General features: G+C 43.4%; 1 protein-coding gene across 23 annotated transcripts in view; it reads left to right on the forward strand.

Annotated features, from left to right (window-relative positions):
* Positions 1-25389, forward strand: part of CCDC158 (coiled-coil domain containing 158) — a 1147529-nt gene that overhangs the window by 892462 nt on the left and 229678 nt on the right. For all 23 annotated transcript variants that reach the window (XR_004536446.1, XR_004536447.1, XM_033914104.1 and 20 more), the window contains one exon: positions 7184-7276. Coding sequence is in view for 21 of the 23 variants with exons in the window: in XM_033914104.1 (XP_033769995.1) it covers positions 7184-7276 (93 nt within the window). In the remaining 2 variants the exon portion in view is untranslated. The remainder of the gene's footprint in view (positions 1-7183; positions 7277-25389) is intronic.

Below are 25389 nucleotides of genomic sequence, written 5' to 3' on the forward strand. Positions count from 1 at the left end.
CTTAGATATAATAAAATCTTTCAAATACAAAAATATATTGGTTGCATTCAGATGTCACTGGAAAAATTAAACCTCACTTAGCTTTTGAAAGAGGTTCAATAGGGTCTCAACGCGACCCTGTTTTGGTGTCTGCTTCAGGAGACTCCACCGAGTTTTAACGCTTGTTCAACAGTAAAAAACAGGTATAGCTTTAGATGTCCGTGAACAATAATCTGTAATGCAAAAATGCAGAATAAAACCACACAGAAACATGAACTACATTCTTCCTAGTCACATTTCCGTGTAATATAAGAAGCTTAGAGGCTGCCATACCGGAGGAAAAACTCGTAAAGAAAAAGGTACGTACCATTCAGAAAAGTAACACACTGGTTCCACGTGACGGAGAACACTGGCCTCTGCTCCAGCTTTTAATATGGAGGGGGAGGGGCCCCGTGCGTAATGGTACATGGTGACAACACTCTGTCAATTTACAGGGTGGAACAATAAAGCACATTGACACAAAGTAACAGCAGAGTTGTAGAAAAAGTTGCAAAACCTATCCAGCACAACAATCCTAACCCAACATCCAACACTCTATAAACCCTTAGTACTCTCTAATTTTTCTAGTTACCAAACATTATCTAAAACCCATAATTCTCCCTTAAAATTTTATCTCATTGTTTAATCTATTACTTCAAAGTTGAAATGTAATTCTTGTTTTAGTTTGGATGTAATCCGCCTTGAACCGCAAGGTAATGGCAGAATAGAAATCACTAATGTAATGTAATACTTAACTTTACTTATACATCCATCTTTAGCATTAACTTTTAAAATTCAAACTTTCTTCCATTTTTCTGCTTTCTTCTTAAAATCTTATCTACTTTTCCATGTCTACCCTTTCCATCTATCCATGTGTACTATCTCCTCCCTTTTTCTTCTCCCCTATTCCCATTTATCCATAAGAAGCATTTCTTCTTATATCTTCCCTGCCACACCCATTGCTGTGCACCAACTCCTCCCTCTGTCTCACCTTCCCCTCCATCCCTTTGCACCATCTCATCCCTATCCCATGGTCAGACATCCCCCCTCATATGGTCTGGCATCTTTCTCTTCTCCTTTCCATAGCCTAGAATTTGTCTCATCTCCCATAGCCTGGCGTCTCTCTCTCCCTCTTCATGAGGGCAAACATCGCTCTCCTTCTCTCCTCTCTTTTCTGTGGTCTGGCATCTCTCCTCCATGAAGTCTGGCATCTCTCTCCCCCCTCCTTCCCTTCCATTCCATAGTCTGGCATCTCTCTCTCTCTCTCTCCTTCCTATTCCAGTGGTCTGACATCTCTCTCTTCCCTCCTGCCATCACCCTTCTCCAGAATCTGACATCTCTCCCTTCTTTGAGTCATCTCTTCTTACTCCCTCCTCTCCACCACTATCATGTCCAACAATTCTTCCTCTTCCTCATGTACACCATCTCTCTTTCCCTCCCATGCCATACACCTATGTCCAAGAATTTTCTTTTTTTCTTCCCTCACCCACCAGCAACATCTCTCTTTCTCTCCCTTTCTAACCCCCAGCCCATGCAGCCTCTGTCCTTTCCCACCCCTCCCTGCCCTTGCAGCATCTGTCCTTGCTTTCCCAACGCCCTCTCCCCCCCTCCCCCCACAGCCCATGCAGCATGTCTGTCCCTTATTCCCAACCTCAACCCTCCCCTCTCAGTTGGATCTTATGGTACAACAGCCCCCAGTTCCAAACTCCCCCACCTATTACCTCCCCACCACTGAAATTTAAAATTTTCGGGCAGCCAACGCAAAGCCAGTCTCCTGCCGTCGCTGTGCCCTGGAAGTGTTTTTTCTCCAGCACCTCCTCTTCCTGCATAGGCAGCACGCTGCAGAAAGAACACTTCTGGGGCAGGGTGACAGCGGGAGGCTTGCTTCGAGTCAACTGCCAAAGATTTTAAATTTCAGTGGCGGAGAGGTAAAAAGGTGGGGGAATCAGAACTCAAGGAGGTTCCTGGAGAGTGTAATGTTAGGTACACAGTAACTGCAGGTCAGACCTCACTTGGAATACTGTGTCCAACACTGGTCTCCATACCTCAAGAAGGATATAACTCTGCTGGAGAGGGTGCAGAGACGAGCCACGAAACTAGTCAAAGGTATGGAGAATTTGAGCTACGAGGAACGTCTCAGAAAACTGGGTCTGTTCACCCTAGAGAAGAGAAGACTGCGAGGGGATTTGATAGAGACTTTTAAAATATTAAAAGGATTTGATAAAATAGACCAGGAAGAAGCATTGTTAACATTTTCGGAAGTCACACGGACACGGGGTCACAGCCTGAAGCTGAGTGGCAGCAGGTTCAGGACAAACGTCAGGAAGTTCTGTTTCTCACAGCGAGTGGTTGGAGCTTGGAATGCTCTCCCAGAGGAGGTTGTGGCGGAGACTACTGTTCTGGGTTTCAAACGCAAGTTGGATGCACATCTTCTTGAAAACCATATTGAGGGATATGGGTAATCCGAGTTTCCCAAAAGGTGTACTTAAATGGGCCACCGCGTGCGCGGATCGCCGGACAAGATGGACTTCGGTCTGATCCGGTGAAGGCATTTCTTATGTTCTTATGTTCTTATGCATAAAATGGCCAGGCAGACCGAATTCAGCCCGCAGACCTTGTGTTTGACACATGTGCTGTAGAGTCACAGTTAGTGCTTAAATATTGCTGCTGTTTATAAATAAGACTAAACTCTCACAGTTGCTCAGTTGATAGCATGCATCGTATACACATACACTGAAATCACCTCATGGACTATGTCCCACATGGGGAATATTTCAAGTGTTAGTAGATTGTTGAAAAAAATATTGTCATCCATTGCTTTAAATTTTGCCCTCTTGAAAATGCAAATCTAGAAAATTGTTGAAAAACTGCATGATATTGCAAAACATTCCCAATGTTGCTTTATACATTTAGGGCCTGTTTTACAAAGCTTCACTAGTGGCTGCCATGTGACAACAGCCCCAAAGCCTTTTAAATCTCTATGGGCTTCGGGGCCATTACCACAGCGGCCCACGCTAAACGGCTTCGTAAAAGAGGCCCTTAATCTTAAATGCATTGTGTAAGTATTGCAGTACATACACCAAAGATGAATCCATGATAGGAGGACTTGATTTCAACAATAAAAATTGCTGGGCCTCTTAGAAGCCTTCTTAAAGATTGAATGTGTATAGCTTTCCTCCTCAGACCTTTTCCATATCTCATCAGCCTTGGTCTCAAAATCTTGCTGACTAGAACATATTCTGCAAAGTCTCAAAAATTGTCCAACAGGTAAATTGCACTACAAATGTCTTGGATGGTAATTGTCATATCTCAATAAATTAATACGATCAGTGATTTTAAGGAAAATGGTAGTTGAAAATCAGGATCCCTCAAAAGATACCTAGAGATCTAAAAATGGTAACTGATAATGATGTACAATCATGGTGAACTGTAAGTTCAAGTCACAAGGCACTTCAAAGCTGTCACATACAGGCAGGCCAATATGGGAGCCGTCTTATCACCCATTGCTGTATTCCGTATTTGCAAAAAAAAAAAAAAACAACCCCAAAACAACCAAACACCTTTCTAATCAAATTGAAAATAATTGTTGCTTAGTTCAATGGTAGCAATCATAATAAACTGAAAACAAGATGATGTAAGAGACAACATATTCAGATGTTAACATACCACTTCAATTGCAGCCTCCTGCAGTAGGTTGGTATATAAAGATGTGATTTCAAAGGTCACTAAATGACTGAAAAAATTAATCATGCTGATAATGACTTTAATACAGGATTAATACAGGATTAACATGTGGTACTTCATGCTTTAAATGAAAATCTACAAATTCAGATAAAAGCTCTAAAATGGAGCCAATTCTGGACACTAGGATGTTTTTTCTTTTCTTTTTTAAATTTGAATTATACCCTTTCCTCACCATTTTTGGAAATTTGTTATATCTTTAATTTTTATTAATTGTTTACTCAGGTACTTTTAGCTAGATTGTGAGCCTTCGGGACAGATAGGGAAGTTCTAAGTACCTAATTTTATTTTATTGTAACCCATTCTGAGCTTCTGGGGAGGACGTGCTATGAAAATGAATAAATAAATGATTATGGAGATCAAATAAAAATGTATGTATCTTAGGGACAAAGTAAATAACTGGAGTTACAGGATATTTGCATGACAAAAAATTAAATTCTCCATTAGTGATAATACCAGACTCCAAAGTTTGTAAAAGTATATCTAATATCATATTCAATAATTCACTTGTAGGATCATAGATAATTCTTTATCATATGTTTCATCCACCATTTGATGTTCTACCTCAGCTATATACACTGTGGTGTTGTGATGGAGTGTATGTCCCATAACTGGCCAAGAAAGGGAAGATTTAGCATCAGAAGAAGGAACTCATTTGTATATAGATGCTGCAAAGACACCTGGGAGTTCTCTACTCACCCTGAGTGAAAAAGAGATTTGAAGACAAGACTTCTAGAATAAAGAACCTGGAAAAGTAAGCTCCTTCTAGAGCTTAGGCAACCCTCAAAGGGGGAAATGCTAGTGAAAGCCTAATCCTCAGCAAGCCTGACCTTGACCGGCCTGTGACCAATAGAATGATCAGAGAGTGCTCAAGCTTGATGATCAACCATCACTGATGAAGAGTGTCTGAGTGGCCAAGATTTTCCTCAGAGACCAAGGAGCCAATGTTCTCAGTGAAAGACTGAGTAACCAGGAAAGTCCTCAGGGAGAGACTGAGGGACCAGTGGCAACCAGAAAAAAAAGTGGTAATGGTACCAGAAACAGCTAGGAGAGAGAAGCAGCCAGAAAAATTGGAAACCCTTGACTGATGGCGACTGACAAGTGACCAGAAGAGTGACTGGAGGAAGTAGCCAGAGGAATCAGAGGTCCTAGGCTGATGGTAACAGACGAGTGACTAGCAGAGGGATTGGTAGTAACCAGACTGGTAATGGTACCAGAAGCAGCCAGTAGACCTAGAGGGAAGATGCCAGAAGAACTAGAGACTAATGCTGCCTGATTTACCAATTTGAATCGATTCACTGATTCACTTCAGTGAATCGATTCAAATTGATTCATTTTCTAAAAAAAAAATCTGACTCACTGAGTCAGTGAGTCCTGATACCTCTGGGCCTCCTAAAGCAGCAGTAGCAATGGCAGTGGCCGGCCAGCAGAGGCAGCGCTCTAAAAAGGCTGCTCCTGGCCTGCCCCATCAGGGGCTTTCCCTTTGCCGTGTCACTGATTACATCATTGATGATGCAACAGAGGGCAGCCTGAGCAGGGCAGGCCTGTTAACCGTGCTACCTCAGGAGAAAAGGAGGGATGGAAAACTGCTACACGTGGGGATGGGAGGGAGGGATGAAAAGCTTTGCTCATAGGGATACGAAGGAAGAAAGCTGATGCACAGGGGGATAGGAGGGATAGTTGCTGCATATGGGGGGAGAGAGGAAGAATTGTTGGGCATGGGGTAGAGGAGAGGAAGTAAAAGATGCAACATAGGTAGAAAGAGGTGAGAGGGAGACATCTTGCATATGATGGAGAGGAGGGAGACATGCATGGAGAAGAGAGAGAGAAGAGAGAAATGTTGGACATAGGGTGGAGGGAGGGAGAGATTGTGTATGAGGAGAAATAAAGAAATGCTGCACATGATAATGGAGGGGAGGAGGGGAGAGATGTGTCATGGAAGGGAATAGAGAGGTCTGACCCATGGCACAAGGCAGGGTGAGAGAGAGAGAGATGCTACCAGTAGGAAAGAAACAAAAATATTGGATATGGCAGTGGAAGGGAAGGTATAGAGATGGAAGATGGATGGTGAGCACAGAGAAAGAAGAAAATGTCAAATGGGCAGGAGACCCTGGTGAGTGGGTTAACAGAAGACAAACAGAAACCAGAGCCTGGGATCAACATGATTTGAATAATAAAATGACCAGATAAGGTAGAAAAACTTATTTTCTATTTTGTGCTTACAATATGTCAGATTTGAAATGTGTATCCTGCTAGAGCTGGTGTCAGACAATAAGCATGAACTAGGACCTAACAGAGAGGAAAAGTCTTTTTTGTTTATTTTGTTTACATCACTGTGGCAGCATGGGATGGGACAAGAGGCTACAAAATAAACCTGCCAACATGTTTGAAAAAAAATACACCCGATTGAGTGGGAAAAGTGAATTAAATTGAAAAATCAATTCAATAGCCAAATTGAATTGAATTGAACCATTTTTTTCCCTGAATCGGGGTGAATGGCAAGTGACAACCAGAGGGGCCAGTGGCAGCCAGCAAAGAGACTGGTAATGGTACCGGATGCAGCCAGAAGACCCAGAAATCCCATGAGGGTTGAAGAGGACTCAGTGATGACCAGAGTGGGACCGGTGGAGACAAATTATTTTTGTGGCCAGGTTGATCAGGAAGTGTGTTTGGAGGAGCCTGGTTGTGTTTTTAGAAGAGCCTAGTAGTGAAGTGTGTCTAGAACAGAGGTAGGCAATTCCAGTCCTCAAGAGCCACAGGCAGGTCAGGTTTTCAGGATATCCACAATAAATATGCATGAGATAGATTTGCATCTCAAGGAGGCAGTGCATGCAAATCCATCTCATACATATTCATTGCGATATCCTGAAAACCTGACCTGCCTGTGGCTCTCGAAGACCGGAATAGCCTACCCCTGGTCTAGAAGAACCTGGTGGTGATAGCAAAGGTACAATCATGAGGAGATAAGGAGCCACAATTGAGTGAATGACAGGGGAATAGAATTGGAGGCATATGTGAAGAATGTCTGCTCCTATTCACCTATTCAGTACCCATGTCTGTTTTAATCATTGCCACTATAAATAACTCCCTAAACTCGTATTTGTCTATCTTGAATAGATTCTAAGCTATGTCAAGTAAGGACTATCTCATATGTGTTGAGTACAGTGCTTCATACAGCTAGTAATGCTATGGAAATGATATGTAGAAATGGTATTAGTAGTAGTGATAGGAGAATTGTTTACATTCATATTCCTGGTTTTAAGGTCATATCAGCTGCCAGTGTCCCTGATAAAACCAACCAAGCCAGCTGAATACTGGCTGGTTTGCAACTCCACTGACTTGATGCTTTACTGCTTCAAAGAAAATCATATATACTGAGGTTGAAAATAGATCACATAAGTTTATTTTGTTCACTGTATTGTAGGTATCTAAGAAGTTTGCTGAATATCAAGCCACAATACAGCGCATGGAACAAGAATCTGTGCGGGTAAAACTGCAACACACTTTTGATGTAAAAGTAAGCCCCTTTATATAAAGTATATAGACTGAAATTATATGTTTCAATTCCATTAATGGGTTCATTTTCAAAAGAGAAAAATGTCCAAAAAGTGGCATGAAAGGGTAGATGGACATTTTTCTTGCCAAACCCTTCCAATTTGCTATTTTCTAGATGGTTTTGCTGTTTATTAGTAGTTCATCTAAATCTCAAAGGGACGTGTTAGAGGCATGTTATCCTAGGACAAGCAGGCAGCATATTCTCACATGTAGGTGACGTCATCCATGAAGTCCGGTACGGATAGTATGAAATGTGTACAGTCACTAAGTTTTAAGGAACTTTGTGACTGTCTGCACCGTGCATGCACGAGTGCCTTCCCGCCCGACGCCCGCTCGCGGTACCTCAGTTCTTCATTTTCTGTGGAATGAAGAAGTATTTTTTTGACTGGACTCTGTTCAGTCTGCGTTGCCTTCCCGCTTCAGCGTTTTTTCTTCTTGTCCAATTTCTCTTCTGTAGTTTTGTTTTTTCTAAATAAAATTATATTATTTTTCTTTTTTCTTCAAACTTGGGCTTCAGCCTTCGAGTTTTTCCTTGGCAGGTATTTCTCTCAGTTTAACCTCGCAAACAAACTTTTTCCATCCATGTCGAAACCTTCGGGTTTTAAAAAGTGCTGTAGGTGTCAACAGCCTATTTCCATCACTGACCCTCATAGTTGGTGTTTACAGTGTTTAGGCCCTGAACACAGAGTTGAATCTTGTGCTCAGTGTTCCACCTTACAAAAGTGTTCCATCAAAGCCCGCTGTTCGGCTCAGCTATGGACACTTGCAAATCTTCAGAGCTGTCAACATCGAAAATTCCTGCATCGACATTGACAAGCCTTCCAGCATCAGGAAAATAGACTAAGAAGCCATCTACTTGCCAGCAACTGTCACAGGTCTCAACAGCATTGAGTCCCTTTGTGCAGACCTAATAGCAACGTCATCGTTCTTCAGCTTTGCAGTTTGTCTCTCCTTCATGTTGTGCATCCTCATCAAGGTCATCCACTCCGAGACAACCTGCTGCACTGATGGTACCGGTTGTTGAGCCATCAGTATCGGTGCATACTTTCAGGGAGAAACTCAATGAGCTCTTCCAGAGGGAACTTGGTAATTTGATTCAATTGCACTGCATGCTGGTACTAACATCGACTCCCTTGGTACCAGACCAGCCTAAGCATAGCACTACAAAGCCTTAAGGTACCAATGTCAGCTATCCATCGGAGCATCAAGCTACTTCTTATGGATCTTCTCAGAGGCATCATCGCTTCCCATTTTGACAACGTTCTATCTCTAGGCACCGATCTTCACATCGGCGTTCTACCTCATCTCATCAATGTTTTTTCTCAAAGCATCGACATTCTTCATCAACAAGGCATTTGATGCCAAGGTACCATCATTCCTTCTTGTTTCAATCTTATGCTTCTAAGTATAACAGGGATTCTCATCAATCCTCTTCATCAGATCGGTACCAAAGACATCAGAAAACTTCTCATAGACATTGTTCTCCTTGAACAGCTTCTACAGGGCTTATCTATGATTCAGATTTTTGATCTGATTCAGGGTGTGAACCTACTTTATCTGCACCTGAATCTTATGGCATGCCATCATAATCATCACCACCACCTCCCAGAAGACAGTCTCCTCCAGAAGGACTTTCCTTTACGAGATATATCAGACAGTTGGACAAAACCCTTCCTGTAAATTTGGAAGCTGACACTGAATCAAGAGCAGAGCTCCTGGAAGTCTTGGACTTCAATGAGTCTCCCAAAGAGCTTCTTAAGTTACCGTTACATGACATTCTTAAAGATATGCTTCTCAAAAATTGGGAAACACCTTTAACTATCACGGTAGCTGCTAGGAAACTAGATTTCATTTACAGAATCATTTCTTCTCCAGGGTTTGATAAACCACAACTTCAACATCAATCTTTACTTATGGAATCAACCCTTATCAAATCTTCCAGTACAAGAGTTTATGCCTCATCAACACCAGGGCATTAAAGCCGTACTATGGACAAATTTGGACGTCACCTTTATCAGAATTGTATGCTGGCGAGCAGAATCCTTAATTATAATTTCTACATGTCCTTTTATTTAAAGCAACTGGTACAGAAATTGCCTGACTTTGAAAAGTATATTCCTTCCGAACACCTTACAGAATATCAGCAAACTATTCACACACTCTCTGACTAATATATTCCTTCGAAACACCTTACAGATTATCAGCAAACTATTCACACACTCTCTCAGACTAGGAAATATATAGCAAGGAAAGCCTATGATGCTTTTAAGATGTCATCTAGAACATCTGCTATATCAGTGGCTTTGCGATGCCTAACTTGGTTAAGGGTCTCTGATATGGACGTCAATCTCCAAAAAAGACTAGCCAATTTTTCATGCATAGGAGAAGAACTTTTTGGTGATTTCTTAGAGGTGGCCATGCAAAAATTGACACAACATGAAAAGAATTGGAATTCGTTGAACAGATCAAAGACCAAGCCTCAAGCTTCAAAGCAGACTGTTAAGCCTTCCTCCTCATATCATAGGTGATATACTACCAGTGCTTCTGCTTCTAGGCCACCACCTCAAAAGAAGCAAAAACAGCAGCGGCCTCAGAAGGCTCAGGCGTCAGCTGCACAAAAACCAGCTCAGTCTTTTTGATGTGCTTCTAGAGAGCATAGCCGCTATTCCCCTATCTCAGCCTCTTCCTCAACAAATCATTTACAAAACTACCATCAACGTTGAACTGTGATAAAAACCAACTTGTGGGTTCACAAAGCCATCAAGGAGGGTTACTCTCTTCATTTTGTCACTATACTTCCAAATCATCCTCCAAGAGAGTCCTCTTTCAACTCTCAGCAGACGTCCCTTTTTCTTCAGGAAATAGAGGCTCTACTTCAACTAAATGCCATAGAGGTAGTACCCCCTTCTCAGGAAAAATCAAGGGGTATACTCCAGGTATTTTCTCATCCCAAAGAAGATGGCAGGTCTACGTCCAATTCACAACCTCCGAGACCTCAACAAAATTTTAATCAAAGAAAAGTTTGAAATGCTCTCTCTAGCAAATTTAGATCTAGAGAACATAGCCAACCATTTTGATCTAATAGTGTATATAAAAGAAGCTTATACCCATACACCAATTCATCCTGCTCATAGAAAGTTTCTGCAGTTTCAGATAACCCATCAGAATTTTCAGTACAAAGTTCTACTCTTTGGCCTGGCAAAGGAGAATGTGATGGGGGTACACCAGGACTGAGTTGAGAAACACTGGTTTAGGGCATGCAATAAAAAGAAAAATGCAGACTTAAAAGCAGTCAAAATATACTTTTACTTCACTGCTCAAGATGAGATAATGTTCAACAACTTCAAACTGCAGTCTTAAACATTCCACACAACAATCCCAAAAAAATACAAGAAAAGCAAAATAAAGTTACTTTTCACAGATTAGCTGATTGTTCTTTGGGGGTACACATGGGGGTACACTAAAACAACTTTCCCATGGCATGGGATCCATTCCTAACCCTTTTAGATCCAATTGTTCCAGAGATCCCAACAAGATGAAAGCCAGCAAAGAGATTCTTATCAAAACTGACAGTGTCTCCAACAAACACGTGTCTGGAAAGCAGACTTCTTTAACCCTTTCAGGACCAAGGGACATATTTGTCCCATAACTTTAAAATCCTATAAATTTTGATTGGGATAGTCTACAGTTCTAAATTTGATATGTACGGATTCCATATGATACTGCCTTTATGTAAACAAACTGGTTCCGACATTCATTCATTAGGGTCGTTGCTAGATTGATGAGAAGATTCACTTGCCACACTGTCCATAAGCCAGAAGTGTGATTTTTTTTAAATAAAAATAATGATATTTCACAAAAAAAATCAATTTTTTGGCATCTGCAAGCCCTTTTTACCATAAAAATGTCGTCAAAACCACAAAAATTGGCCTACGATCCTTATGGTCCTGAAAGGGTTAAAGCAGCATTTCAGCGGGGGGAAAAAATGGCTCCTGACCTAAAAAGCTCTGTATGGCTGCTTACAGTCTTGCTGCCATTAACTCCTGCAATTCTGGGCACTATCTTTCAATTTGCAGGAGACAGGATTTTCAGGATTTTTCTTTTCCTTTCGTAAACAGACACCATTTAATGTGAGCCTTTAACTTAGCTCCATGTTTTCCATACTAGGCAGCTCAGCAAACTCTGACTCCATTTCAAATAAGCTTAACTCTTCATCTATTTCAGCCTTGTCCATGACCACATCTTCAAAATCATTAACTAATTTTACATTAAAGGTTTCTACCTGTTCATCCTGTGAACCTGATATCTGTTTCCTTCTGGCCAAAGGCTGGAGAATTCTACCTTCTACTGCATTTAACGAAGGTCTGAGAGTTTGTGTGTACCCCTGCTGCTCGGAAGCTACTCCCTTTTCTCCTACTCTGCTAGAATTAGTTCTAGCTACAGCTGTGCTTCCAGGCCTGCTTACAGCAGCATTCTGGAGTTTTTTCAGCTGACTAGAACTTGTTTCAGCTGGGTTGGTTGTAGTACCTGTTCCAGCCTTTGTTTTCCCATGACTGGGGCATGCTGGAACTTGTAGTCCCTTATACTTCCCTGCTACTATATTCTCAGGTAGGGTTACCAGACATCAGGATTTCCTTGGATATGTCCTCCTTTTGAGGATATGTCCGGGGATCTGGATGGCTTTTCAAAACCCAGCACTTTATCCAGGTTTTGAAAAGCCTCCTCAAATCGTGTCGGGTAGGGAGGAAGTCCGCACATGTGCAGACTTCCTCCCTGCCCAACAAAAGCAGGCAGTGGGGGGGGGGGGGCTAGGGCGGGACTGGGGGAGGATTAGGGCATTACAGGGTGGGGATGGATGGAACTGGGTGGGCCTGGAGGCTGGTCTAAGGATCCAGATTTGCAACCCTATTCTTGGGGAAAGATAAACAGGGCTTTGGTGTTTTAACTACCATAGTGCTACTGCTCAAAGGAAAATTCTTTTCCTTCTGTGAGCTAGGTTTGGGCTTAGGTGGAACAAGTGTAAATTCTGTATTATTTCACAGTCTGCATTATTTCACTATTTTTAATCCCTGTTTCTGGGCACTGCAGAACTTCCTTTATAGTCACAGGAGTTTCCCTGTGACAACGCCAAATATTCTCTCTTTTGGGGACTCCTCAGATAGACGATTTGCCTTTCCCCCAATCACAAACTGCCTCAGTTCTGTTTCAGACAATACTCTCCTCATCATCTAAGGGCAGATACCTTCCTCCTAGATTGGATGCAGAAATTCCCTTATGCGTTTCCGCCAATTCCTCTAATTCTCAATATACTAGTCAAGCTCAAGCAAGAATCTGCCACCATGATTCTTATAGCCCTTGGTGGCCCAGACAACTGTGGTACTTCCTTCTGCTGCAGCTCAGTGTCAAAGATCCAATACCTCTGCGGACCTTTCCATCTCTTCTCACTCAGTCAAGGGTCTCTTCTACATCCCAATCTACAGTTGCTATGCCTCACAGCTTGGTTTCTCTCAGGATGATCTCAACAGACGCTAATCTTTCTGATTCTGTCAGAACCATTTTAGATGCATTCTGTACAATAGTGTTACCAACAGAAGTGGACACGGTTTTCAACGTGGCGTTATCTTCATCATCAAGATGCTTCATCCTCCTCCATACCTTCAGTATTAGATTACCTTCTCCACTTATCCAATTCAGGTCTTAAGACCACTTTAACTAGAGTTCACCTCTGTGCTATCAGTGTAGAACTTCTCCTCAAATGTTCATCTCCTTTGATCCTAACAGGTTAGGCCAGCCTGTCACAAAAATAACTATTTCTACATGGCTAGCGGCTGTATTTCCTTCTGCTATGCTCTGGCTGGGCTGCAGCTTGGGGGTCATGTAACAGCACACAAAGTCCAAGCTTACTTCTCAGGATGCCCAAGTGCAGTGATGTGCCTGGAAAAAAAAAAGCTTCAGTTGCATTTTTATGTTCCACTCCCATAGATGAAATCTGCAAAGCAGCTACTTGGTCCTCAGTTCACACATTCACATCTCAATCCTGTCTGGAATCCTGTTCCAGATGGGATGGTCACTTTGGCCAAGCAGTATTATAAAATTTATTCTCTTAATGGCCAACTCTCCCTCCATCCCATTGCAGTAAGCTGGGAAGTTCCACATGTTGAGAATACACTGCCTGCTTGTCCTAGGATAAAGCACAGTTACTTACCGTAACAGGTGTTATCCGGAGACAGCAGGCAGATATTTTCACATCCCTCCTACCTCCCTTGTATGACTTCTTAGCTTGCTTACGGAATTGAGGTACTGCAAGCGGGCATCAGGCAGTAAGGCACTCATGCATGTGTGGTGCAGGCAGTTGCGTAGTTTCTTAAAACTTAAAGTGACAGTACACGTTTCATACTGTCCATACCAGGCTCCATGGATGACGTCACCCACATGTGAGAATATCTGCCTGCTGTCCCAGGATAACAACTGTTACGATAAATAACTGTGCTGTATGGACGTGATTAGGATGGGCTTATGAATAAGTGCCATAAAGGTTTCTCAGCTGACCAGAAGACCACTAGAGGGATGTAAACATAATCCCCTCCCACCCCTCAAAGATGTGACTGAAACAGTATATGCCTGCCTTTATGATAGCTGTTGTGGCCAGTCCTCGTACAGCAGCAAGCTAATTCCTGGCGTAGCCTAGAGGGCGGTGTTGTCAACCATAGAGATGGAGACTCAGGCTCATATCCCACTTTAACTGCTACACTTATGATGGAATATGTGAGCCTTCCAAAACCCACCCAAATCCCACTGTACCTACATACCTACATATAGGTGACACCTGCATAAGGACTTTGGTGTGGTGTACAGTTGGGTCCAGGAGGTTTTGGGTAGGTTCTGGAGGGTCCACCATACACTGTAAGAGGGTTATGGTGAGATGTGTACCTGGGCCTTTTTATGTGAAGTTCACAGCAGCCAATAAGGCAGAGTGTAGTTATTTGCAGAGACAGTTGATGGTATGGTTTTATGCTCATTCTCGTAAAATCCACACTTATATTTTTGAGATAAAAACTTCATTTTAGGATCCCTGAGGAAGGCATGTTTGCCGAAACACGGACTGTGTTGGGTCCTTCTTCAAGATACATGTGGATTGCTTTTGTTCAATTTTTGATGAAATAAAGCCTCAATCAAGAACATCTTCTTCCATAGTCTCTTTTGTTGTTGAAGTTCACAGCAATGTCCACTAAATTGCCCCACTGCTTTGCTGTAATGTCTGTGTGGCTAGTCTACTAAAACTGCTGGACCCTTCTATATCCAGTGCACTCAGTATAAGTTGACCATTTCTGTCACTGACTCACATAACTGGTGTGTTCAGTGCCTTGGTCCTCAACACCATTCTGACTCTTGCTCGCACTTCTCCAAATTACAGAAATGGTTTGTTTTGTGAGGGGTTTTTTGGACTTGGGTTTTTTTTTTTTTTTAATGGTTCAAAAAGATAGAGGCACATCTGAAAAATGGCCATTTTCAAAAAACAAGATAGGTGTTTTGCACTTCTGAAAATAGGCATGTTTGGTACTGGCTTTACCGAAGGACAAGCATGTTCTCACATGTGGGTGATGTTGTCTGTGGAGTCCAATATGGACAGTGTAAAAAAAGTGTACTGTCACTTTAAAAGTCTCAAGGACCACCAATACTTTGCATGCGCTGGTGCCTAATCTTTGGACTAAAAAAATTTGACCACGTGACACCCTACTACCGGCAGCTACATTGGCTGCCGATGAAGGCACGCGTAAAGTTCAAATTTGCCTGTTTCTGCTTTAAAGCATTGCACGGACTTGCCCCCAAATACATTACTAACCTTTTCTCCTTCTCAACCAACAGACACAAGAGAAGTTCACATTCCAACTTCATTTCCCCCCAGTGAGAGGTTGCAAACTGAAAAAACACCATGAATTCCTTCTCTCACACCAAGCAGCATCATGGGGTAAAGACCTAGAACAATTACTTTTGCCCTCTACTTATGAGGTATTTAGGAAACATCTAAAAACACACCTGTTCCTAAAACATCTTGACAACTGATCCACTTATCTCTTTCCTCTCAATAGCGACCTACTGTCCTTTTGATCACTTTTCTCCTCAACAATGAATTTCCTGTCTAATTACTTCTCTTTCTTCTTCCCCTCTTGAAGTCAGTCAATTTGTACCTTTGCTTAATCTTTTGTAAACCGCATAGAACTTCACGGTATTGCGGTATATAAGCTGTTATTATTATTATTCCCGTCCGACATTGGCTCGCGGGACCATAAGTTCTCATTTTTCTGTGGAGCTGAGAAGCTGTACTTTGTAGTTTTTCCCAATGCGTCAAACTCTCTTGCCTTCCTGTTCCCTTTTTTATTTCATATTTTCTCATTTTATTACTTTATTTTACTTTGGTTGAAATAGTTTCATTTTTTGACTGATTTTTATTTTGTGTCTTTGGGCTCTTTCCAGCCTGTCTTCAGGCCAGAAACATTGAAGTTTTTTTCGGTATAATTACTACTCGACATCCCTAGACCACTGAGACCTTCGATCTCATGTTGGCAGTGTTCCCCTCGATGTCAAGATCTTCCAGCAGCTTTAAATGGACTATTTCTGTCACTGACCCACATAAATGGTGTGTTCAATGCCTTGGTCCTCAACACCATCCTGACTCTTGCCCGCGTGTCTCCAAATTGCAGAAACAGTCGCTTAAGGCTAGACAACTTCAGTTCAAAAAACTTTTGGGGACGGCTTTGAGAACATCAAGGATGTCTGCAGAATCCAACATCGATACACATAAACAACCTTCAGTGTCAGCACCGATATTAAGAACGTCTACCCCTTGATTATCCTCTTCATTGGCAGTGCCTTCATCAGGAGAAGTATATAAATAAGCTAAGAAGCACAAGCATCCTTTTTCCTCCACGCATACATCAGCGTCATCTCATGCGTTTACACCATTAACATATTCTAAGCTGTGATGCACTGAGATTAGGTTACCATCATTACAGCTGGTGTCTTTCTTGAGGACATCAATGCCTCATCACCCAATGCAGCCTGTGCTTTTGGTACCACTTACTATACCGGTACCACTGCCATCGACTCTACACCATCGACATTTGGTGTCAAGAAGACCTGCGTCATTTAGGAAGCAGAGTTTCTCCTCCCATTCCAGATATTCAATGACTCGACACCAATACTGATGGTCATCATGGATAAAATCTTGCAGTACAAAAGACACACTCCATGACATCCTCCTTGGCGTTATCATTCACCTAAAGCCCACTTTGACGTTCTCCATCTCTGAGATATGGCATTTCACAATATGACTCTAACCTTTCTCAGCACCTTTTTTCATACTACCCAGAGCTATCTGCTGAGGAATTTTATGGCATTCCATTATACCTTTCTTCTCCTCCTCGCAGAAGGTCACCATCAGAGAGTCTATCTTATACAAAATTTATAAGACAGATGGGTCATGCCTTACCAATTAAGATGGAGTCTGAATCTGAGCTAAGAGCAGAACTCATGGATGCTCTAGATTACAAAGAATGATCTAAGGACTGTCTGAATCTTCCATTTCAAAATTTAATAAAGGAGGCCATGCTCAGAAACTGGGAGACACTTTTATTGGTTCCATTAGCGCCCCGAAAACTAGACACTCTATACAGAATCCAGTCTTATCCAGGGTTCGACAGACCACAACTTAAGCATCATCCATCCGCTAAAAATCAGGAGTGGGAAATTCCATAGTGACACTAGGAAGTACTTCTTCACCAAAAGGATGGTTGGAATGATCTTCCACTTCAGGTAGTTGAGGCCAGTAACGTGACTGACTTTAAGAACAAATGGGATCAACACATGGGCTCACTTCAAAGAAGAACTTGGAGGGGAGGGTTATTTGAGTGGTCAGACTTGTTGGGCCAAAGGCCCTTTTCTGCCGTCATATTCTATGTTTCTATCCATGTGGAGTCTGCATTGAAAAAGACTAACAGTTCCAGAACCTAAGCCAGTAATACACCTGGAAAAGAGGGTAGAACGCTGGACAAGTTTGGACGTAGAATATTTCAGAACTCCATGCTAACCAGCCACATCCTAAACTTTAACTTCTATGTGACTTTCTACGTGAAAGCTCTACTTCAAAAGCTGTCTGAATATGAACAATATATCCCATCAGACCATCTCAACTCATTTCAACACATTACTAATGATCTCTTTGAAATCAGAAAATATACTGCATATTCTGTATTTGATGCTTCGATGTCACTTCACAAACCTCAGCAGTTTCTATTGCCATTAGAAGGGAAGCATGGCTTCGAGTTTCTGACCTGGATGCTAACATCCAGGAATGTTTGGCCAATATTCTCTGCCTAGGAGACCATTTGTTTGGGGACAAAATTTAAGAATCAACTCAAAAAAATTAAGAGACATGAGGACTCTGTGGCAACACTCTCATCCTTAAAAGCTTCTAAACCTCAAACAACTAAGCAGTTTTATAACCCTAAACACTCTTCCTTCTACTCCAAACAGAGGTATATTCTGCCTTCCACCTCCTCTCAAACTCCACAACAGAAGCGTGCCAGGCAGCAGAGATCTCAGAAATCACAAACTCAGTCTCAATCATATGATATTCATTTGAATAGACAACCCAAGTAGCCATGTACTATGTAAACAAACAAGGGGGCACAGGATGTCACCCACTTTGCCAAGAAGTGATCCAAATCTGGTCCTGGATGATTCCTCGTAACATATTCTTAATAGCTGTTTACTTAGCAAGGAAGCAAAATGTCTTAGCAGACAGGTTGAGCAAAATTCTGCAATCTTATGAATGATCACTCAACTTGACCATATTATGTCAGATATTCTCAGATTCGGGGACCCTGGAAGTGGACCTTTTTGCATCTCCCCACAACCACAAATTTCCACTCTTCTGTTTCAGAACCTCCACTCCAGATCAACTAGAATCAGTTGCTTTATTCCTCGTCTGGGCAGACAAATTTCTCTCTCTCTAATACTATTAGCTCTCACAGCTTGGTATCTCTTTCCCAGCCAATAGAGACTTACATGTTATCTGATTCAGGTGCGGCTATTATTCAGGCTTCTAGAAAACCTTCCACACAGCGCTGATCCTGTTTCAAGTGATGTAATTTCCATTCTCTGGACCTAAACACTTATCCTCTTCCATCAATTTTGGACCACCTCCTACACCTCTCCAACTCAGGTCTCAAAACCACTTCAGTTAGGGTTCATCTTAGTGCTAATAGCACTTTCCACACCCTACTGGATAAAAAAACACTGTCTGTCTATTCATCCTTTGGTTCCCAGGTTTATGAAAGGCCTTTATCCCAGGACAAGCAGGCAGCCTATTCTCACATATGGGTGACGTCATCAACGGAGCCCGGATGCGGAAGCTCGCAAACAAAGTTGCTTGAAGAAACTAGAAGTTTTGAGTCGACTGCACCACACATGCGCGAGTACCTTCTCACCCAGTGTAGGGCGCATCTCCTCAGGTCTCAGTTTTCCGCAGAGCCGAAAAGTCCGTCTTTGACTCTCTGTGTTTAACTTTTTCACTTCATGCCTTCGCTACACCGCGGTTTGTGTTTTTTTTCTTCACGAATCACTGTTTTTTACTTTATTTCTGTAAAAAAAAAAATTTTGTTTCTTCCGTTCAGCTGCCGGGGTAGGTAGCTCAGCCACAGCCCAGGGGCTTCGATTTTGCGGTGGCTATTTTTTCTCCTATGTCCCGGCCAGCAATGGGCTTCAAGAAATGTAGCAAGTGCCAGCGTGCGATTTCCCTCACAGACCCACACCGTTGGTGCCTCAAGTGCCATGGGCCGGACCATCAACCAAAGTCATGCGAGCGCTGTGCTACTCTTCAACCTTGAGCCCTTAAACGTCATTGAATTTTGGTCCAGAAGCTTTTCGGGATGGATTCCTCCTCCGATCCCTCAAATTCAAAGGCGGCCTTGACCTCACCTTCAACTGAGACTCGTCCTGCTTCTACTGCTTCGACCTTGAGCCTCATCAGACCTTCTTCATTAGCCACGGCTCTCTCCTCGACGACTCCTGCTGTATCTTTCCCTGTATCCTCAGGTCAGATAGCTCAGCAGAAGATTCCAGCGGTGGTGCTTAAGGTGCCTAAGACTTCCGAGTTGAAGCACATTTCCACTGCTTCTGTGGAACCTCCAGCCAAAGCAGGTGGTCCGGTTTCAGACGCGGATCCATCCTTGCCGGCTTCTTTCCAGACCATGTTGGAGAAGCAGTTCATTCAGTTCCTTATTAATATGGGATCGAAGCTTCTTTCTCTTATCCAGCCTGGGCATTCTGCAGACTCCCGCAAGATCAAGCCTCTTCCTTTGCCTCAGTCTGAGATTACACACTCTTTGCAGGGAGTAGAGTCTCTGCGAGTGTCTGGTCTGGCATCTAAGCACATCAAGCAAGGAGCAGAATCTTTGCAAGTGCCTCGGCAGGAATCCTCACACTCTATTCAAGGAGCAGAATCTTTGGAAGTGTATCGAGTTTCCTTCACCAAGCCTCCGGAGCTTCGATCCACAGCCTCCAGTCCTATCCATTCGTTGGTAGCATTGGCTGCTTCAGTCCCGAGGCGAATTCTCCTCAATCTTCGAGATCTGCTTCGAGGCATATTTACAGACATAGTTCTTCTTCTAAAGAACATCCTTCTTCAACTAAGCCTCAATCTACTCCTACTTCTACGAGACCGCTGACCCCTCGAACGAGGTCTCCCCTTCCAAACCTCAAGGATGTAGCAGTTTTGATTGCGTCGTCCAAGTCTCCATATTCTTTTGATGCCTTTCTTCCGGCCGAAGCCTCATCTTCGACCCAGGCTGCCTTGACGACCTCAAGTCCTTCTCGAGGCAAAGCATTGGCGGATCAGCTATCTTTTTCATCCTTTCTTCGTCAGATGGCTATTGACTTGGATCTTCAATTGGATACTAGATCCAAATACTCTAAGGAGTATCTAGAGGTTATGCATCTTCCTCAACCTCCAGCAGTGTCACTCAAGCTTCCTCTTCATAAGCTTTTGTCTCACTTTTGGCAGATGCCTGGAGACTCCTTATACCATTCCAGCTGTTCCAGGCAAATTGGACTCTAGGTATAAAACTGTTCACCGCAAAGGCTTCGATAACTCAAAGTTATCTCACCAGTCCCTCCTTGTGGAATCATCTTTAAAGAGGTCCCATCCTTCCAAGGTTTATGCCACCGTTCCTCCTGGAAGGGAAGGGAAAATTATGGACTAATTTGGACGTCGCATCTATCAAAATGCCATGATGTCCTCTAAAGTCCTTAATTATAATTTTCATTTTGTCACTTATTTTGAGTTCCTCATTACTCTTTTGCCTAAATTTTTGAGTTATTTGAATACTCAAAAACATTTTGAATTTCAAGAAGTCATTGCTTCTCTATCATAACTCAGATTACATCTCCTTCAATCATCTTATGATGCCTTTGAGTTGTCTGCCAGAGCGGCTGCTTATGCTGTAGCTATGCGCCGTCTTGCCTGGCTTCGTACTATTGACATGGATCCTAATCTTCAGGACTGCTTGGCTAATATTCCTTGTGCAGGCAATGACCTCTTTGATGAATCTATCGAGGCAGCCACCAAAAAATTGTCTGACCATGAAAAATCCTTTGTTTCCATTGTAAGACCTAAACCGAAGCCAGCTCCTGCAAAACCTACACGTCCTCCTCCTAAATATCAGAGGCGTTTTGTTCCGAGGTTGGCTCCTTATAATCGCCCTCCTCCTAAGAAACAGCAGCCGTAGAAGCAACAAAAATCTCAACCTTCTGCTGCACCTAAGGCTACTCAGCCTTTTTGACTGTTTAAAACAGAGCATAACCTCCACCATTCTGCCTCTGAATTCTTTTCCCCCTATAAGAGGTCGTCTCCATCATTTTTACCACCGATGGACGACAATTACATCCAACCTCTGGGTACTAACAATCATCAAGGGTACTAACCATCTGGGTACTAATCTCTGGGTACTAACCTCTGGGTACTAACCATCATCAAGGGTACTAACCATCATCTGGGTACTAACCATCATCAAGGCCCTCAGCTACAGACAAGGGCCGACTCAGTTGCCCCTTTTAGTAACTTCGAGTTTACGCCCAGCAGTGTCTACGGTGAGCTGTCAAAGCTCAAGGTTAACAAGGCAATGGGGCCTGACAACCTACACCCCAGGGTGCTTAGGGAGTTGAGTGATGTCTTGGCAGAGCCACTGTCAGCACTCTTCAACCTCTCCCTTAGTACAGGCAGCGTCCCGTTGGACTGGAGGACGGCCAATGTCATTCCACTCCACAAAAAAGGCTCAAAAGACGGAGACAGCAAACTACAGACCAGTGAGTCTAACATCGATAGTGAGTAAACTAATGGAAACTCTAATCAAACACCAGTTGGATAAGATCCTGGATGAGGAGAATCTACGGGATCCCCCGTCAACATGGATTTACTAGGGGAAGATCATGCCAATCCAACCTTATCAGCTTTTTTGACTGGGTGACGGGGAAGCTGGATATTGGGGAGTCCCTGGACATCGTGTACCTGGACTTTAGCAAAGCATTCAATAATGTACCACAACGCAGGTTGCTGGGCAAGATGAGTTCTATAGGATTAGGAACAAACAAAGCAAAAAACTGCAGACCTTGTACACGATGCAGGCAGGCTTTATTATGACAAGTAAATTTAGGTTAAAAACCTTTTACCAGGTGAGGGACCCAACACGGTCCGTGTTTCGGACTAACCTTCGTCAGGGGTCCAATTTTGGTAAAGCAGAAAATTATCAAAAGAAAAAAGCCTTGGGTGATTAGCCGATAGGTGACATGCTGAAAAAACCGCCCGAGTTTTTTCAGCATGTCACCTATCGGCTAATCACCCAAGGCTTTTTTCTTTTGATAATTTTCTGCTTTACCAAAATTGGACCCCTGACGAAGGTTAGTCCGAAACACGGACCGTGTTGGGTCCCTCACCTGGTAAAAGGTTTTTAACCTAAATTTACTTGTCATAATAAAGCCTGCCTGCATCGTGTACAAGGTCTGCAGTTTTTTGCTTTGTTTGTTCTGGATTGTTTTTCACTGCAGATAGTTGAACCTTGTTTTCCTCCTTGGATTTGGTTTTTTGCTATAGGATTAGGAGACACATTGACGAAATGGGTTAGGAACTGGCTTGGAGGTAGGCTTCAAAGGGTAGTGGTGAATGGCACCCCCTCCGAAATGACGGAGGTGATCAGTGGAGTGCCACAGGGCTCGGTCTTGGGCCCGATCCTATTCAACATCTTTATAAGAGACTTGACAGAAAGGCTTTGAGGGAAAATAACTTTATTCGCCGATGACGCCAAACTAAGTAATGTAGTGGGCAAATGCACAACGGACGAAGATTCGACACCTGACAACATGATACACGACCTACTCCTACTGGAGCGCTGGTCTAGGACCTGGCAGCTCAGCTTCAATGCCAAAAAATGCAAAGTTACACACCTGGGCAGCCAAAATCGATGCAAGATCTATACCCTTAATGGCGAGATCCTAGCAAGAACGGTAGCAGAACGAGACTTGGGGTGATTGTCGGTGAGGACATGAAGGCTGCCAATCAAGTGGAGCAAGCTTCATCCAAGGCAAGACAAATCATAGGTTGCATACGCAGGGGTTTCGTCAGCCACAAGCCGGAAGTCATTATGCCATTGTACAGATCCATGGTGAGACCCCACCTGGAATACTGTGTGCAATTCTGGAGGCCGCATTATCGCAAGGATGTGCTGAGACTGGAGTCGGTTCAGAGAATGGCCACCCGGATGGTCTCGGGACTCAAGGATCTCCCATACGAGGAACGGCTAGACAAATTGCGGCTGTACTCGCTCAAGGAGCGCAGGGAGAGGGGGACATGATCGAGACGTTCAAGTATCTCACGAGCCGCATCGAGACTGAGGAAGATATCTTCTTTTTCAGGGGTCCCACGACAACAAGAGGGCATCCGTGGAAAATCAGAGGCGGAAAACTACGAGGTGACACCAGGAAATTCTTTTTCACTGAAAGGGTGGTTGATCGCTGGAATAGTCTTCCACTGCAGGTGATTGAGGCTAGTAGCATGCATGATTTTAAAGCCAAATGGGATCGACACATGGGATCTATTCACAGGGCAAAGGGAGGGGAGGGACAGTAGGGTGGGCAGACTTGATGGGCCGTGGCCCTTATCTGCCATCTATTTCTATGTTTCTATGATACTCTCTTATTTCACTCAGATTCCACCAGAGCTTCCTCCAAAAGAGTATCCTTCCAGTCCATCCCACCCTTCTTCTTCAGGAAGCTCAAGCTCTGCTTTGTCTCCATGCCACCGAACCAGTTCCTTTGGAACAGCAGAAAAGGGGGTTTTACTCCCGTTACTTCCTTGTTCCAAAGAAGAAGGGCGATCTGCGGCCCATTCGGGATCTCAGGGCTCTCAACCAATTTTTGGTCAAAGAAAAATTTCGAATGTTGTCCCTGGCATCCCTTTATCCCCTTCTCGAGCAGAATGACTGGTTATGCTCTCTAAACCTCAAGAAGGCCTACACTCATATTCCCATCCATCCGGCCTCCCATCAATATCTCAGATTTCGGGTGGGGAATCTGCATTATCAATATAGAGTGCTGCCCTTCAGCTTGCTTTATCTCCCAGAGTGTTCACCAAGTGCCTCGTAGTGGTAGCAGCAGCTCTAAGGAACCATGGTCTTCAGGTATTTCCCTATCTGGATGACTGGCTCATCAAATATTCAACATCTCAGGGGGTTATTGTAGCGACCCAACGGACTACCTGGTTCCTCTAAAGTTTGGGATTCGAAATCAACTTTCCCAAATCCCAACTTCAGCCCTCACAGACTCTACAATTCATCAGAGCTGTTTTGGATACTGTCCAACTCAGAGCATTCCTTCCACAACAGCGCCTGGAAGCTCTTCTTCAACTCTGTCATACAGTGTCTTCCCGCTCTTCCATCTCAGCGAGACACATGATGGTACTTCTAGGTCACATGGCCTCTACAGTACACCTGACTCTTTTTGCCAGACTTCACCTCAGAATTCCTCAGTGGACCCTGGCATCTCAATGGACGCAAGTTTGTGACCACCTTTCTTGACACATAACAGTCACTCCTTCTTTGAAACAGTCTCTCCATTGGTGGATGCTATCTTCCAATCTCTCCAGAGTCTTGCTTTTTCAAATGCCCTCCCCCATCAGAAGGTCCTCACGACAGATTCTTTGACCTACGCTTGGGGCCCTCATCTCGATGGTCTCTGAACACAAGGCCACTGGACATATCAATCTGTTGGAACTCAGAGCGATCCTCAAGGCTCTCAACGCTTTTCAACATCTTCTTCACGACCAGGTAGTCCTCATTCGGATGGACAACCAAGTCGCTATGTACTATATCAACAATGAGGGAGGGACGGGATCTGTCAAGAAGCTCTGAAGGTTTGGGATTGGACAATCCACCACAACACCTTCCTCAAAGCTGTTTACATACAAGGGGTGAAGAATTGCTTGGTGGCCAACTTGAGTCATCTTCTGCAACCTCACGAATGGACACTCCATTCCTCGCCCCTTCATCACATTTTCTCTCAATGGGGAACGCCCCAGATAGACCTCTTTGCAGCTCCCCACAACTACAAACTGCCTCAGTTCTGCTTCAGGATATACTCTTCTCATTGCCTCGAAGCAGATGCTTTTCTTCTGGAATGGACGAATCTCTTCCTCTATGCATTCCATCCATTCCCTCTCATTCTCAAGACTCTGGTCAAGTTGAAGAACAATCATGTCACCATGATTCTAGTAGCTCCTCGGTGGCCGAGACAACCTTGGTACTCCCTTCTACTTCAATTCAGCAGCAGGGAGCCATACCTTCTACCAGTTTTTCCATCTCTACTTACTCTTCTTCATCCCAACCTGCAGTCTCTACACCTGACAGCTTGGTACCTTTCAACAGGTCTCCTCTTCAGTTTTCTCAACCTGTAAGACATTTTAGAGGCTTCTAGGAAGCTTACCACTAGACAATGCTATCACCAAAAATGGACTAGATTTTCTACGTG

Source organism: Geotrypetes seraphini, chromosome 1, assembly GCF_902459505.1.
Source record: "Geotrypetes seraphini chromosome 1, aGeoSer1.1, whole genome shotgun sequence".
In the NCBI taxonomy this organism is placed as follows: domain Eukaryota; kingdom Metazoa; phylum Chordata; class Amphibia; order Gymnophiona; family Dermophiidae; genus Geotrypetes; species Geotrypetes seraphini.